We start from the raw sequence: 15,723 nt of genomic DNA on the forward strand, positions 1-15,723 counted from the left end.
TGGGCATGATGCTGGAACTAGACTCAGGAAGGCCCGAGTTCAAATCTAGCCTCAGATACTCAAACTTGTGTGACTCTGGGCAAATGACTTAACCTTGGTTACAATGTGGAAGCAGAGAGAAGGGGGACAAAGATAGATTTTTACTTGAAAAACAAAGAAATATTAAAAACCGAGACTGCTCAAACACAATCTCCTGCAGGAGGCCGTCAGACATGAATGAATTAATGCCCACTCAGTACCAGGCACTGGGCTAAGTGCAGCCTTGAGGACTGGGCCTTGTTCTTTGTGTATCCTCAGTGGTGGGAGCATAGGTGGTGGTGGGGGGACAATATCCCTCAGCAAGACAGCCAGGCAGAGGGGAGACCCCAGGACACTTGGCAGAGTGTGGGATGTGGACACGGGAGGCTGCGGAGGGTTGGGATCTGGATGGAAGCAAGAGCAGCCCTTTGCCCCCACCCTTGGGGCTGGCCCATCTTAGGGCTGTTTTTAATCAGTATTTTTATGATTTTATCTCAATAGGTTTTCTTTGTAATCCCCTGTATTTTTATACATTTAAAACACAACCTGGAGGTGGGCGACAACTTCTGAGCCTGACAAAAGGAGTCAGGACCCCAAAAAGTGAAGAACCCCTGATCTAGGTACTAACTTAGCTTCCAAGCACCATCCTATGACATTGAAACGGGCAACAGAGGACAACCCAAGACCAACGGTCATCACTGGGACAGACATTCATCCCTTCACCCTAGACCACTGGGCCCCACTGGGCCCAAGTATTTTGCTCAGGCAACAGGTTTTCCATGCCCATGGTGGGGTCACTGGGGTCACTGTGGAATTACAGGCTGTTCAGGATTGGTCATCCCATACAGAGCTCTCCCCAAAGTGACACCTCCCTGGTCTCTGTGCACACTGGTGGGGGTGGGGAGAAGTAGAAGGAACACTGGAGAGGGAGTGATGCATGCTGGCTTCAAACCTGACCTGGACACTGAACACCTCCATGACCACCAACCAATGCCAGGGGCCAGGATGACAATACAAAGAACAAACAGGCCTAATCTCAAGGAGATTATCGGGAAAGCCACGCATGTGTACATGAGTGTACACATACACAGACATGCCAAGCACACACATAATACACATGTGCACATCAATATGCACAGACACATGCCTAATACATAATATACTATGCAGTATATGAGATTCATCATAACATGGCCACCTACACAGACAAGATGAATTGAAAGACCTGGGTAGGACACCCAGGAGGCAGTGGGTGGGGGGAGGTCCGGGAAGGCTTCCCGTCCAAGAGGGTGTGGGGAGTGGTGTCTAGAAGGAAGCGGGGAGCAGGGAGGGTGCGAGGAAAGTTGTGTGTCAGGAGAGAAGGCCTGTGTGACACACTGAGGAGGTAGGAAAGGGAGGAAGGTGGGACAAGGCTGAAGGGGCAGCCTTGGGCCTGGCGAAGAGCTTTCCATGCTCACCCTGGCGGTAAGGAGGCCAGGTGAAACCCACTGGGCCCTCTGTAAAGTGAGAGGGTCCAAGGTCTCTTCTGACTTGAAATCTATGACTGGGTTGTCCAATGCATGGTGCCACTGGAAATGGGAGGTATGGTCCCAGAGAGGGCGCAGGCAGAAAGGGCCCACATAACAGTGCGCCATGAGAGCCAAAATGAAAAGAAAGCAGGAGGGCATCTGTTGGCAAATGAAGGAAAGCTGCAATGTGAATATGAGCTTGGGTAAATCCCTGAAGCTCTGCCTGCCTCAGTTTCCCTAACTGTAAGATGGAGATAATAACAGCAGCCACCTGAGCCTCCAGTGAAATACGGTATGCCAAAAGCCCTCTGCGCAGTGCCTGCGCACAGGAGGGGCCATCACAATGCTTATTCCTTCCCTCTCTTGCCTGCTGTAAGAAAAGATTATGAATGGAAGCTCATTGAGGGAAGAGGAAATTTCATTTTTTCCCCTTTGTTTCCTCAGTGCTGGGCACACAGTAGGCACTTACTGTTTCTTGACAGAATAGGAGGAATTCAGAGAAACATGGCAAGGTTTGTATGACCCGATACAGAGTAATGTGGTTCTGAGTGCAGGAAGAACAAGTTACAGGATGTGACTGAGAGATAATGCAGGCCCAGGGACCACTGGGGCCAAGCAGGCCTGCATGTGCAGAAGCTGCACATGCCCATTCTCTCTACTGAACTTTGTCCTCCTCCTGGTTACAAGGGGGATACTCCCACCCAAAGGGAGAAGGGGGGGGGCGGAATATTCAGGAAAGACCTGTGAGATTTTCTACACAGGGGCCAATAAAATATCAGACACTGCCAGAATGCCTTGGACGGCTGAACAGGTGATGGTGTGGTCAAGGGGCCTCAGAAGCCACCTACCCTGTACAAGCCAAGGAAGCTGAGGTCAGGTGACTGTCCCCAGGTCACACAGTATGAACTGGCAGGATTTATACCAGGGTTTCTGCCTCCAGAGACAAGGTCTTTTCTGCTGCCTGTCTACTCTCCCCTCTCACTTTAGAGGGAGGCCCCCCCCTCCACACCACAAAATGCCTATTCCTTCTATCAGAGCATCTGGCAAAGGATAAACAAACCAACAGGCTGAGATCTGGGGAGTGCGCTAGGCAGCCAGCCTGGCAGATGTCCCTGGTGTCTGCCCAGCCGTGAGAGTTGCCATGATACAGGCAGCAGTTAATCTGTAGATGGTTTTTGAGCTAAAATGATCATTCTTTTCAGCAGGCAGCTGTACTTGGGGCCTCCCTCATCTGCTCTATTTGCTTCAAACCACAAAGCTAACCAGCTAACTCAGAAGGTAGAAGGGTGACGTCTCTTCCAAACTCAAAGAGGGAATAAAAGAGAGGGGCCAAGCTACTAGAGAAGGCCTTCTCTGCCTGCTATGCCACAGGAACCTAAGGACACAGAGCTAAAAGTATTGCAGACTCCTGCGGCCATCAGTCAACCACTCCAATATGGAGGCTCCCTCCCTACAACACTGGGCCTGGGGGAGGCATTCTCGGCTCAGTAACACCCAAAGAGGGCAAGAAGGGCCTCTTTCTTTCATAAAACACAGGCAAAAAACAGCCGATGGGCTGGTGGGCAGAGTGCAGAAAGGACTCTTGGCCGAAAAAGAAGAAAAGGCACAGGATGAAAGACTGGACCAGCTCTGGGGGACCCTGAAGGAACCATTAGATTTCATAGCTATACAATGAAGACTTTGAACTATTACTCTGAAGGCTCTTTCTCAGCTCTGATCTTAGTTCTAAAGGTTTGGTCTGGTGCTAATGTCTTTGACGCTAACAGCTTTGGAGCTAACATCTGTGGCCCAAAAGGTATGATCCAGTGCCAATGTCCATGGCCCTAAGGGCCTGGTCTAGCTCTAATATCCTTGGCTCTAAAGGCCTGGTCCAGCACCAACATCTGTGGTCCTAAAGGCCCAGTCTGGCTCTAATGTCCATGGCCCTATAGGCTTGGTCTGGCTCTAATCTTTTGTTCTAAAAGTCTCTCTTGACTGAGCTCTGACCGGTATGTGCCAAAGGTCACTGTCTATGGTTTCTCCATAACCCAGAATACAAGCCTGCAGGAACCACTGTTACCGAGTGAGTTTCCCAGGTCCATTCTGGGGAGGCCGATAAAGGCTTCTCACTGACTTTTCTCCTTTCAAAGACTCCCTCTGCACAACAGTAGTCACATAAATCCACTTCCAAGCTCTTTGCCAGAGAACATTTCTGCCTATTTCAAGTCCGAACAGGGGCCGTCCATGTGCGAGTTGACAGCCGGAAGCTTGCTGGGAGCCCCCTTAGTCCCAGCCAGGATTTCGGCAGGCTCCAGCTACAAACACCACTCACCAGCAGCACTTAGGAAACCAGCCTTGGAGTTTCCAGGCCAACCACTGAGCAATTGGGTACTTGCCAATATCAATGGTGCCCCCTGCTGTCAAGCGGTCATTACCTTAATGAAGGACCATTAAACAGACATTTAAAAAAGAGCCCAACAAAAGTCCAGTCTCCTGAGTGAATGTTTAAACTAGGCACTGCCAACACTGCAGGGCAGGCTGCCTCCTACATAAGCACAGAGAGGAGATGGAAGGCTAGCTGCAGTGAACCACTTCTCCATTCGTACAGAGGAGGAGACGAGCACCTACGCCGGTCATGCCAGGCACTGGCTCTTCTATTGCTCCTACACCACCACCCCCAACTGCACCCAAAAAACCCACAAAGCAAGTAGAGTTCTCCTTTCCTGGAAGGTCAAAGATAGGACTTTTGGAAAAGATGGTAAAGTGGGTCCAGAACGAGGCACACACGTGGTCGGACATGTTCATTTGTTTTACTTTGCTAGAAGAGAGAATTCTATTTGGGGAAGGGCTGAGTCACTGAAGTGATAATGAAGTAAGAACAAAAACCATTTTAAACAAAAGATTGGCCTTCTCCACAACCTCTGGTTCTCTCTGCTAAAGAAGGGAGAATTTACATTGTATTTCCTATTAAGAACTTTCATTTTTTGATGCCTTCTCATACAACTTTTGTTCCCAAATGCATGTCGCCCCTCTCCCATCTTCAGTCATCCAGAGCTATGACTTAGAGCCTCCATCGTGAAGTCAAGAAGGCCCAGAATAGCTAAGGAGAATCATGAAGAGGAAAGGAAAGAGAATGACTGGTTCCCATTCACCCACCCCCAGTCACTGGCAGACCATGAACCCTGCACAGGGCAGTCTGGCACCAGGTCTCTGCTGACAGTAACTGTGTTGTTGATCAAGGCCAAGAACAAATAAGGGGCATTATATTTGGGAGGAACTCTTTCAAAGATCTTACTTTCAAAATGGCACATGAGAAGAGTACTGAGTGCATGGTCTTTGGGTGGCACTGCTGACCATTTGTAAGTCAGAGAGTAGAGGTGGAGGCTTAGAGCATTAGTTCTCAGGGTGGTCCAGGCATCCCCTGGGAACCTGACTCCCTTTTGGGGTCCTTGGGGTCAAAACTATTGTAATAATATGAAGACATTTTAATTTCTAATGCATACATATTGATAGATATAACCCACACAAACAAATGACCTTTGGGGAGGTCTTCTTTTGAGGAGAAGTGTGAGAATTTTTAGGAGTACAAAGGGGGTCCTGAGAGATGGTTTAGAGAGCCCCTGGGCAATGTTGGAAAGTAAGTGACTGGGCAGGAAGCTGTTTCAGACTCTGAACTCCAGACACCTGGCTTGGATGGAAAAGCCATTATTTGCTACAATGTAAAATAGAAACCATGGAACCCATTTCCCTTTTTCTTAATAAGTATTGATGACCTTTTTTTGGGGGGGATAAACTCACCACCTGCCATCCCCCTCTCTCTAAGCACTGAACTCTTCGTTAAGCCAAAACAACCAACGTAGTGACCACGCCTCATGGTGTATCCACCATTCCACCCCCCTAGCTCTCGGCCCGTTTCCCAAGAGGCAAAAGGTAGATTTCATTATCTGTCCTTTGTCCTGAGGGCCTGGAGCATCACCCATTTCTTTTGAAGAACTCAAGTTCAATGTACAAAACCACTGTCCTGCTGCCTTTGCCAGGTCCTCACACTTCCCTGTACCTGGGAAGCAGCCTTACCTTGAGCGCCCCACACAGCTCCACGGTGTCAGCATCATCCACGACGGTGATTCGGAAGTTTGGGGTTTGGAGGAGTTCCTTGAAGAGCAGTCCATTCTCCAGGACCTTGCTGCCTGTTACAGAGGGGCAGAGGATAAAAAGACATTAAGAAACCATACTTCTTGCTATCTTTTCTGTTTGTTTTGGTTAAAAAAAATTTTTTTATGATCAAAAGCTTATCTTTTCTCCCTTCCATCATCCTTGTTTGAAGGAAAAAAGAAAAAGAAGAAAATGAAAACTGTTGTAACAGATAACTTAGACTTTTAGAAATTTTAAAACATAGTGACATTCATGTAGAAGTTCTAGATTTAAAATGCTGAGGCGGGGGTTCCCCCATCATCCCACTGCTGACTGAAAGTTTTCCTATTCAACAGTTTAACCTGTCTATAGAGTCCTCATGGATGGCAAGTCTCTGCTTCCAAAGCCAGCAACAAATAGCACAGGGTCATTGGGGCATCTTAATAAATTAAAAAAGGGCAGAGGAGAGAAGGAAGGAAGCCCAGAGCAAAGCCTGGATGGACGGGACAGCCCCCAGAGCAACAGGAGAGCAGAGCTACACATTCATAGGCCACTCTTTTCCCCTTCTGTGATGTATAGGAAGATGCTGTGTGTATGTGTGCATGCACATGCATATGTGTGCTGTGGCATGTCTTGGCTTGCATGCATATGTGTGCGTGTGCCCCTGAAACATGGAATGTGGCTCTGAGACTCCAAAGACAGGTCTTTGGACCCCAAACAAGCTCTGCCTCTGAAGAACGGTAAAAGTTCTGGGCAAATCACTTCATATGCTTAATAAATGCTTACTCAATGGGATGGAGAGGGGGGCACTTGCCTTAGGTTCTCTGGGCTCAGCTATGGCTGTCCCACTGCCAAAGGTCCTCTCCCCCTCCCACTAAAGGCTGGTCTGGCACTGCTGTGTTCCCCCTGCTAGTCACCCCAGGCCACCACCCCCTTTCATCCCTCCCCATGGAGCTACTGGAATTCCAGGTGCCAGCCTGTGCCTTCCTAGATGGCAGCCGATCTATGCTATAGAAAGGGGGTCTCTGTCCCCTCCAATACCAAGCATTTGTGAGGGTAGTATTTGTGAGGGCAACATTTTATCATATACAAAATTAGCAGGGGTATGGAATGGGGTGGGGGAGGAAGGGCACAAGACTGGGAATTCCAAGGTCAGGCAGGAGAGGAACAAACCAAGGATGGTAGATCCTCTTGGGCAGGTGACAGCAGGTGATGAGCGTTGGGACCTACATAAAACCATTTTATTGGGGAAATGACCTTTCAAAGGAAAGGTAATGACTAAAGAGCCCTGTGGAAGGGAGAAAGAAAAACATGAAGATCAAAGCCAGGTGCCCCAGGCCAGGAATAATTGCCTCGTGGGACAGGTTACCCCAGTTTTCTAGGGGAGTGAAGGAGGGAACAGGAGTGCCCAAGCATCTCCCACTTCTCAGACCTTGGAGGGAATGCAAAATCTGCCACCGGCTGATCTGGACTCAGTGGTTGGCCGATGCCCTGGGTTTGGATAAAGGGAAGTGGAGGCCAGGCGTGGGACTGCCTTCAGTTTTATTGGGAGGTCTGTGTTCCTTAAAAGTCTTTGGGAGGTTGGGATGGTGCTAGTGATCTCTGACCTTGGATTTCGACCCTTTAGCTGTCTCTGCCCCATAGCACACAAGGGTCAGACTTGGAGGTGCGACGGTCTAAGTACCAATCCTCTCTCTGGTACACATACCAGCTTTGTGACCCTGGTCAAGTCACTCATCCCCTGAGAGGCTAAGATGCAGAGCAGGAAAGGGTCTGCCCTGATATAGGAAGGTTTTGCACTGGGAGCTCCCTATGTCAATAAAATCCAGGTACCCTACACTCAAGGCCAAAGTAAAATCAGCTAAACTCGTACTCATTGAAAACAATAACCTTCTCGTTCAAAGCTTCTCATCTGGCCTGACTCTCCAAAGCTGACCTGTCACAATCTCAGGTTCTCACCCCGAAGTTGGTCAGGACCATGCTGATGAGGCCTTCCAGGTGGGCAGACCACCTCCTCACAGTAGCCCTAACAGAAAGCTCAATGATACTTCTCTACAAAGGTCAAAGAGGGTGTTCCTCCTCCTGCCCTTAGGACATAGTGTCCAGGCAGAAGAAGCCCTTTGGAAAACACCATATTTCACAATCCAGGGAAGCCTGGTGGATCACAGACCCATAGAACTCATATAGGGTCATAGATTCAGAACTGGAAAGGACCTCAGGGTCCAACCCCTTCATTATAAAGATGAGGAAACTGAGGCTCAGACAGGTTAGTGCTGTGTTGGGGAACACAAAGCCAGCGGCCAAGGCTGAGTCTTCCTGACTCCAACTTCCTGACAAGGGGGCTCAGCCCAATTATGTTGCATATAGATGAGTTTGGGTGGCTTCGCTGGCCCAGTGGGTATGTAGGTCTAATTCCATCACTGAGGCACAGATGAGCCCCGCAGACAGAGGCCCCAAATCACAACACAACAAGTGAAAATGGTGGCCACCCCATGGCAAAGCTGTCAAAAGCACCTTTGCCAACATTATGTCTCTTGATCCCGAGAAGCCAGAGACTTTCTTTCATTACCAGAGCCCAAGGAGAACATCCTGAGGCCCTGGTGGATGGGACATCAAAGCTCCCTACAAGGACACAAGATGCAGATCAACAATGTGCCAGAGGAAGCCAGAGACAGAAAAGGCATCACTTCATACAAAGACATGTACCTAGTGAGGCACATGCCACACGTCTACCTGCCCAACTCCACAGATGAGGAACCTGAGGCTCAGATCATTTTCCACACATTGGAGAGAACCCTGGGGAAGAGCTGCCCCACTATGACCCAATACCAAAGACCCTCCTGAGGCTCACCATCTCACATACTTCATTTAGGTCTGGATGACACTTAGAGGTCACTAAGTCCATCCTCCTCATTTACGGATAAGGAAATGGAGGCCCAGAGAAGTTGACTGACTTGCCCATGAGCACAAAGGAAGGATTTGAACCCAAGGTCTCTGACTTCAGCCCCAGTACTGTATGCTGCACTACACTGTCCCCCCAGGACTTCTTCCCATGAATCTGAGCCTTGGTAGTGTGGCCAAAGCTCCCTATACTGACCCCTCACCCCACTCTATGGTGCCCCCCTGGAGCCCCTGTTAACAAACTACCCCTTGTATTGAACCCAGGGCACTTCCCCCCAGAAATCACTTGGGCCTGTTCTGTTTTTGTCTTGGAATGTATTTCTTCCCCCATCCACCTAATACAGCACAGTGCTGGCATTCAGTGGGTGCTTGAATTGAAGTCACTTGCCCAAGGTCACTCAACTAGTAAGTGGCAAGATTTGACTTTCCTCAGTATCAAGAAATTAAGAGTTAAAGAGGGTTGTCTGCTCTGGCCACTGCCCCTGTCCTTACCTATCGTGGTCTCACAAAACTTCTCAGCAGCCACCTCGTTGGCGATGTTGGCACCCATCAGCACGCTGATATCGATGCCCATCTTTTCTCGGATAATGTCAGAAATAAGTTTGAGCCCTTCGGGACCCTCATCAATTCCCTAGAAATAGGACACAAACAGTTCAAGGAAGAGACAGAGAGATCCACCCAGAAGGCCACTCGACATTCGCTTGTTTTTAGCTCTGTCTCCTCTCTGAGATAATGAAAAAGGGTGAAAAGAAAAAATGGAGGTGTGAATGCAGGTGTAAAGGCAGCTGTGGAGATGCTGGTGCTGACGCCAGCCTGGAGGATTCCTGCCAGAGCTTTTGTTATTTTCTCCCTGGGAATATTTACTCATTTTTATCAAAAGCTGATGATTCATTTTCTTTCCAAGACCCTCAATGCTCAGGCTCTTATCTACACAAAAACGTTTATAGCGGCTCTGTTCACAGCATGGGAGCTCGGGATGGGCTGGACAAAGCATGCCCAGGAATGGATAGGGAGGCTGCTGCACCATCAGAAAAGGCCAGTTGATAAGGGAGATGTGGATGAAGTAAAGTAAAAAAAGAAAATGCTGACTGCAGCAACATCAAGAAGAGAAGCCTTGAATCATGGGAACAAAAATTACCTCTGTCCACCTCATTGGCACACACACACACACATTTGTGTTTATTTAAGCTTTGAGAGAGTGGTGGTTTTTATGTTTCCTGTTCTAACCCCCATCCCTAGCAGAGTACCGGGGACATAATAGGAGCCAAAAAATGCCTGACTAGTCTCTACATGGCTGCTTTTTCATTGATTCAAAGCTGCTTTTTAATTGACTCAATTTTCTCATTTGTAAACTGAAAGCGCTGAACTAAGTGCCTTCCAGCTTGAGATCTGATGATCCCAGGATCCACAATTTGATTGTCACATTCATACCCTGTTGGAGGACTTGCAGATTTGGTCCAAACATTCAGGAAAGAGGAATTATGCCAAAAAATGGAAAGAAAAACCTTCAGACCTGGAGATTCCACCACTAGGCACGTAACTCAAGGAGATCAAAGTATAAAGGAAAGCCCCATATACACCCAAATATTTATAGCAGCACCTTTTGTAAGAAAATAAGAGTTATCAGATAAAGATTTCTAATTAACAGGAAATAAAGGCCCTAAACTTTACACTCAGCCCAAACATTCCAATAAGAGTTATTAATGAATGGAAAAGAACATCCCTAGTAGCGATCAGCACAACTTTAGGGCCTCTCCCATTTACTATGTCATCTTTCTCTTAGCAGCCCTCCCTCCACAGAAGTTTGCCCCCAAAGCTGCCTCCTCACAGGTGGAAGAGACCCCAGCTTCTTCTCCACTGGGGTAACATGACCTAACTGGAAGGTTTTACTGAGCTGGAAAGGACTCAGGTTCAAGTTTGGGCATGTATGAGGAGCCAACTCAACTCAGGCTGGGAGACCAGGGATGACTTTTCATCACCCCCAAAATGGTCCTTGGTCACTCAGTGAAGAAGCATTTGTTAAATGTAATATATACCAGGCATCTGGGGATACAAAGAGAGCAAACACATTGCACCTGGCCTCAGAGGCCTCTCACCCCCTCTCACTGCCAGAGAAGGCCAGCAGAGAGATAGGGAGGGAGGCAGAGGGGGCCAAGAGTGGCTGCCCCGCCCCCCAGGCTCTGTGCCGCTGCCTCAACTACTGAGAGGAGGAGATATCAAAGAAACTGTAGCTGAGCCAGGGTGGGTGGGTGGGGATCAAGCCAATCAGGGCCCTGATTTCTCCAACTTCCCTCAAGTAAACATTCAGGAACACAGACCACCCTGGAGAGAAATGGAGCTATGGCACAGAAATTCACTAATGAGGATGGAAGAGAAAGGGTCTGCAGATTTGGCCAACCTGGGGCAGCATGATGGGACCCTGTCATATCCATCCAAAAAGCAAGGGCAGGTGGGGCCGGAGATGCTTAGTTATTAAAGGGCTACCTGGGGTGTCCAGACTACCTTGGTGTGATCTGGGTCTGCGAACACATCAAGGCAGGGAACTCCCCTAAGGAAACTCAGGTCCAGCAGTGCAGATTAGCACCTTTGCTGCAGTGCGCAGACTCAGAGCAGGGGACCTCAAGCTTTTTGGTCTCAGGACACCTTCATACTCTTAAAAATGGAGGACCACACTGTTCACACTCCCCTTCTCCCCCAAGAGTTTGTCTTTATGGGAGTTAAATCTATTAATATTTACCATTACTGGAAACTGAATGGTTTCGTGTTATTACGAAGGCCCACAAAGCCTGCGACAGTGGGAAGGGGTCAGTAACAGGTCTTCAAACGCTAAACCATGGTCTTCAGCTTTGGTCCTGGAGGACAGAGACTGTTCTAACTGCCCCACTAGAAAAATAAAGGCCCAACATGAAAGTGGATGGGCAGTCAACTGTGTCAGATCAACTGTCTATGCATCTGGCCTTCTGGACTATCTCCACAGATGCCTCTCAGAGTAGCATGCTGGTTAGAGCTGGCCGCAGAGCTAGGGAGATCTGGGTGCAAGTCCTGCCTCTGACAGCTTTGGGCTGTGTGACCATAGGCAAGTTACTAACCTTACTTCAGGCCAGGAGACAGAGTACGTGCTGACCTGCCCTGGTGGAAGGAGTTTCTCAAGGGGTGCTCTCTACTCCAAGGATATCACAGGTCTGATTAAAAAAAGACTGCCTTCTCTGGAGGACTGATGGACAGACCCGGGCAGAGACTGACTGCATAGGATGTAGGTTTGCAATCTGCACTGGTGGAAGGAAGGACCACATCAGGGAGACCCCAGGCCCACAAAGGATCAAAGCACCCCACCTACCTTGATGAGGGTAATCCCCAGAGCTTTCTTGGGGACTTGCCCAGTGATCTCATCGCAGATTCTGTGAATGAACTGGTGAGGAATTACAAAGACCAGGAGGTCTGCATCTCCAACGGCATCACTGAGACTTGGGACAGCAATCTGCACATGTGAAGGATACTGTTTAGGGAGTCCCACAGTTAAATCCCATCACACACAACTTCATTCAATCCAAGAATTTGCCAAGCTTCTACTCTGTGCCCAGCACCACGCAAAAAGCCAACAAAAACTAGAAGTATCAAGATCTAGTGGAAGGAGAACTGGGGTGGCAGACTCATGAGAAATGTATCTCCACCTCCACACCTTTGCCCAGGCTGTGCCTCACACCTGAAAATCGCTCTCCTGCCTCCACTCCAACTCTGAGTTCCCAGCCTCCTTCAAGGCTCAGTTTATGAGCCCCATTCACTGGGAGACCTTTCCTCATCCCCTGGCTCCCTGGCTAGCTTGGTCTGATAAGCAGGAAAAGTCTTATCTGTACCAACGTCTTGTCTTCTAAAAGAAGGCAGGCGTCTTTGTTTGGTCTATCCTAATACCCCTCTAATACCCCCAGCACCTAGCAGTAGATGCTTAAAAGCTGCTCTCAGGCCACTTGTGCAGGCTTGGTGGATGAATTAACAACAGTGAGGGCTGATGAAGTCTTCAAAGGTCTGCCCATCCATGGCACACAATGACCCTATGACTGTGAACAAGCCTTCAAGCATCTCCTGAGGCTCCCAGCTGCCAAGGAGGGGCCTCTCTGCACTTTAATGTGGATTCGGGATGGGCACAGGGGCCAGGGTGATTTTGTGGGAACAGAAAATTCTGGGGTGAGGAAACTCTCTACTCCATCCTTCCTGTACCAATGACAGCTGGGAGTTTCTATCTCCTCTCTATTACTTGCGTTAGGGTAATGACCCTCACACACCCTTGGAAGGCAAGGGTTATGATTCCCAATTTCTACATGAAGAAACTGAGGCCTGGAGAAATTACACAATGAGACTGAGGGGCATTAAGTGGAGCCCAAGCCTTCCTGATCCCAAGCTTTGTGCCCTGTCCACTCAGACATAAAGCACTTTGGTGATGCTGGCTCGGGATGCTGGCACAGAGCCCAGGGACCTCTCAGCTAATGAAGCCAATCTCCAATAAAAGCAGCGCCTGCTTGGCTCTGCACCAGGCACTCAAGCCTGGGCTCTGCTGGGTAAAGGAGGGAAGGCCATGGCCTTCTGAGGACAGGGAGGGCCCCAGGCACCAAGTCTCTGCTTTCTCTCAACAGCTGCTGGCTTAATTAACTAATTACACAAACACATTAAGGGCAGAGGAGCTTTTTTAAAAAGAAATTTCCAGTATCCAGAGCCTGGAGGCTCAGTCACTTGGGTCCATTTTCACCAAGGCCTAGGAGCCCATAGAAATAACAAATATTCCCTGTGATCATGCCTCCTCCAAAGGAGGGATTCTGATCCCCTAATTCTCTTGTCTTCCCTAAAGAACTGAGGCAGCCTGGGCAGTTTGCTCCTAAAGGGAGGAAGGACAATCAGACAGAGGCAGAGGAATCCACAGATACAACCACTGACAACATAGTAAATGAGAAATAGCCAATGGAGGGCCAGACTCATAGTTGGAAAGACCTGGGTTCGAATCTTGCCTCTGATGCAGCCTAACTATGTGACCCTTTGGCAAGTCTCCCCCCTTCCCCAGCCAGGCTCTAGGACCCTTTCCCACGTCCCCTAAAAACTGACTCACTACTCAGCATCCCCAACCCTGCTCTCCATCTCCCACCTTCCCAGCACCCCTAGCCCCATGTCTGAAACATATTAGTGCTTGCCCTTCACAGCCTGTTCTAACCACTAGGATGCCCTGCCCCTCACTGCCTGCCACAGCCCTTCCAGGACCTTGGTCCCCTCTGTGCCCTGGTGAGGTCTCAGTATAAGAGTAGTCACCCCTATGTGCCCCCAGCCCCCACTCACCACATTTTCAGGCAGCTTGTGTCCAGGGAGGTATTTTACATTCTCATGATCATTATTGATGATGTCTGTCAGTTTTCGTCCATTCACCGTCTCCTCAAAGACCCACATCTTGACCATTGGGGCAAACTTCTGGTGCTTCTTGACATTATTACCAATGATTTTGGCCACAGCTGAGCCCCTACAAAGAGAGCAGAAAGGCCCAGTCGTGGTCAGGGTCTGCAAAGCCAGGGTCTGGTCCTGTCCCAAAACCCGGCCAAGAGCTGTCATCTATAAAATGAGAAGAAGGATCCTCCAACACGGTGAAAACACAAGATCCTGGACAAATGCAAGATGTCGCTGTTCTGATCTCATTCCTGAGGGCCCAGGCTCCCAGTCAGCTCAAGGATCACCCCAAAGACCATCCAATTCAGCAGGCATTTATGAAGCACCTGTGGCTTTTGCCAGGCACTGGGGAGGGGCTCAGGCAGGGGCCTGTAACATCATCAAACTCATATGAGGAAACTCTCTTCACACATGCAGATCACCTTCTCAGAATCTCCAAACAAGGTTTTGTATGTACTTTGTTATACCTGGTTTCCTTTATAATCTCTGTATTTTATTCTACGCACTTAAAAATGACTCATCAGAATGCCCAAGAGGCTAAATACAATCCCCTGGTGTGAGAGAGGCAGGGAACCTCAGGAGGTCAGCAAATGGCCCAGGCTCCCAGAGCCACAGGGAAGGTCTGACTTGGGACCTCCCCCCAAAAAAATAGAGACAGAAATTAACAAGGTCTTAAATCTGAGGGGCTTGGGGGAGTGGTGTTAACATACAACGTACAAGAAGGGCATTAAACACTCTTTTTCTTGGAAGAAGGAAGTGGCCACAGAAGACTAAAGGGGGGATGGGTCAGAACTGTTTTAGGAACAGTCTGATACCTTGTAGACTCTGAAACAGTAAAAAAAAAACCACAGGAGAAAACAAGTGCTGGAAACTGAGGGACAGGCATGGTACAGTATCACACACAAGGACAAGAACAGAGCATTCCCAGAGGCCCAAGAGCATTAACCATTTAGGTTTCACAACCACCTGAATCGTCAGATCTTACAGCCATTATTATCCCCATTTAACAGGTGATAAAACTGAGGTTCAGAGAGCTTTGGAGACTTGCCTAGGGTCAGACAGCTAGTAAGGGGCAGTTTGTCTCTGATGCCACATTTTCTCTGCAGTCTCTAGACCAGTAACAGGGGGCAAGGACAATGAGCTGGGCTCAGAATTGGACAAGAAGTTATCAGTGGGCCAGATGCCCACTGCTCGGTTCTCTGAATGACTCCAAACTTCTCCCCCAAACCAAGGTCCACCTATTGCAGTGATGGTGTTTGCATGGCAGGGCGTCATGGACAGTCCTGGCCTCCAAAGTTTCCACACTGAGGCTGGCTCTAAAAGTAGCAGGTGCACAAACCCAGAACCCCTACTACTACTGAGGCCAAGGCTGGAGGATCACACCAGGTGAACATCCTAAGTCTGGTACCAACCTGGGGAGGGCCCCAAAAGTGGAGGATGATTGGGCTGATGTGTCTGTGCCAATCAGCAATGAGATGGGGCCCTGAATGGCCTACACCTAGTCTCCAAAAAAGGGGGTTGGATAAGGGACAAACGGGAGGGAGATGGGGTCACAACATCGCCTCAGTGAATGCAGAGCTGGGAAGCGTCACAGATGAGGAATAACCAATGGACAGATAGCCACATCCCAGACTGGCACCACTCATACTAAGATTCAGCGGAAGACCCCCAATGCCGAAACCTTCCCATCAGCCTTTCCAGCCCCAGACTATCAACTCAGTGACCCTGCAGTGGGAAGCCCTCTCAGAGCACCTCCTCCCTTTCC

At 49.0% G+C, this 15,723-nt stretch overlaps 1 protein-coding gene across 1 annotated transcript in view; it reads right to left on the reverse strand.

Annotated features, from left to right (window-relative positions):
- GPD1L (glycerol-3-phosphate dehydrogenase 1 like) overlaps window positions 1-15,723 on the reverse strand; it is a 40,919-nt gene that overhangs the window by 8,779 nt on the left and 16,417 nt on the right. Inside the window, exons 2-5 of the mRNA XM_072651108.1 lie at window positions 13,857-14,034; window positions 11,875-12,015; window positions 9,030-9,168; window positions 5,580-5,692 (exon numbers count right to left, since the gene is read on the reverse strand). Of these exons, the coding sequence (XP_072507209.1) occupies window positions 5,580-5,692; window positions 9,030-9,168; window positions 11,875-12,015; window positions 13,857-14,034 (571 nt within the window). The remainder of the gene's footprint in view (window positions 1-5,579; window positions 5,693-9,029; window positions 9,169-11,874; window positions 12,016-13,856; window positions 14,035-15,723) is intronic.

This window comes from Notamacropus eugenii, chromosome 3 (genome assembly GCF_028372415.1).
Source record: "Notamacropus eugenii isolate mMacEug1 chromosome 3, mMacEug1.pri_v2, whole genome shotgun sequence".
In the NCBI taxonomy this organism is placed as follows: domain Eukaryota; kingdom Metazoa; phylum Chordata; class Mammalia; order Diprotodontia; family Macropodidae; genus Notamacropus; species Notamacropus eugenii.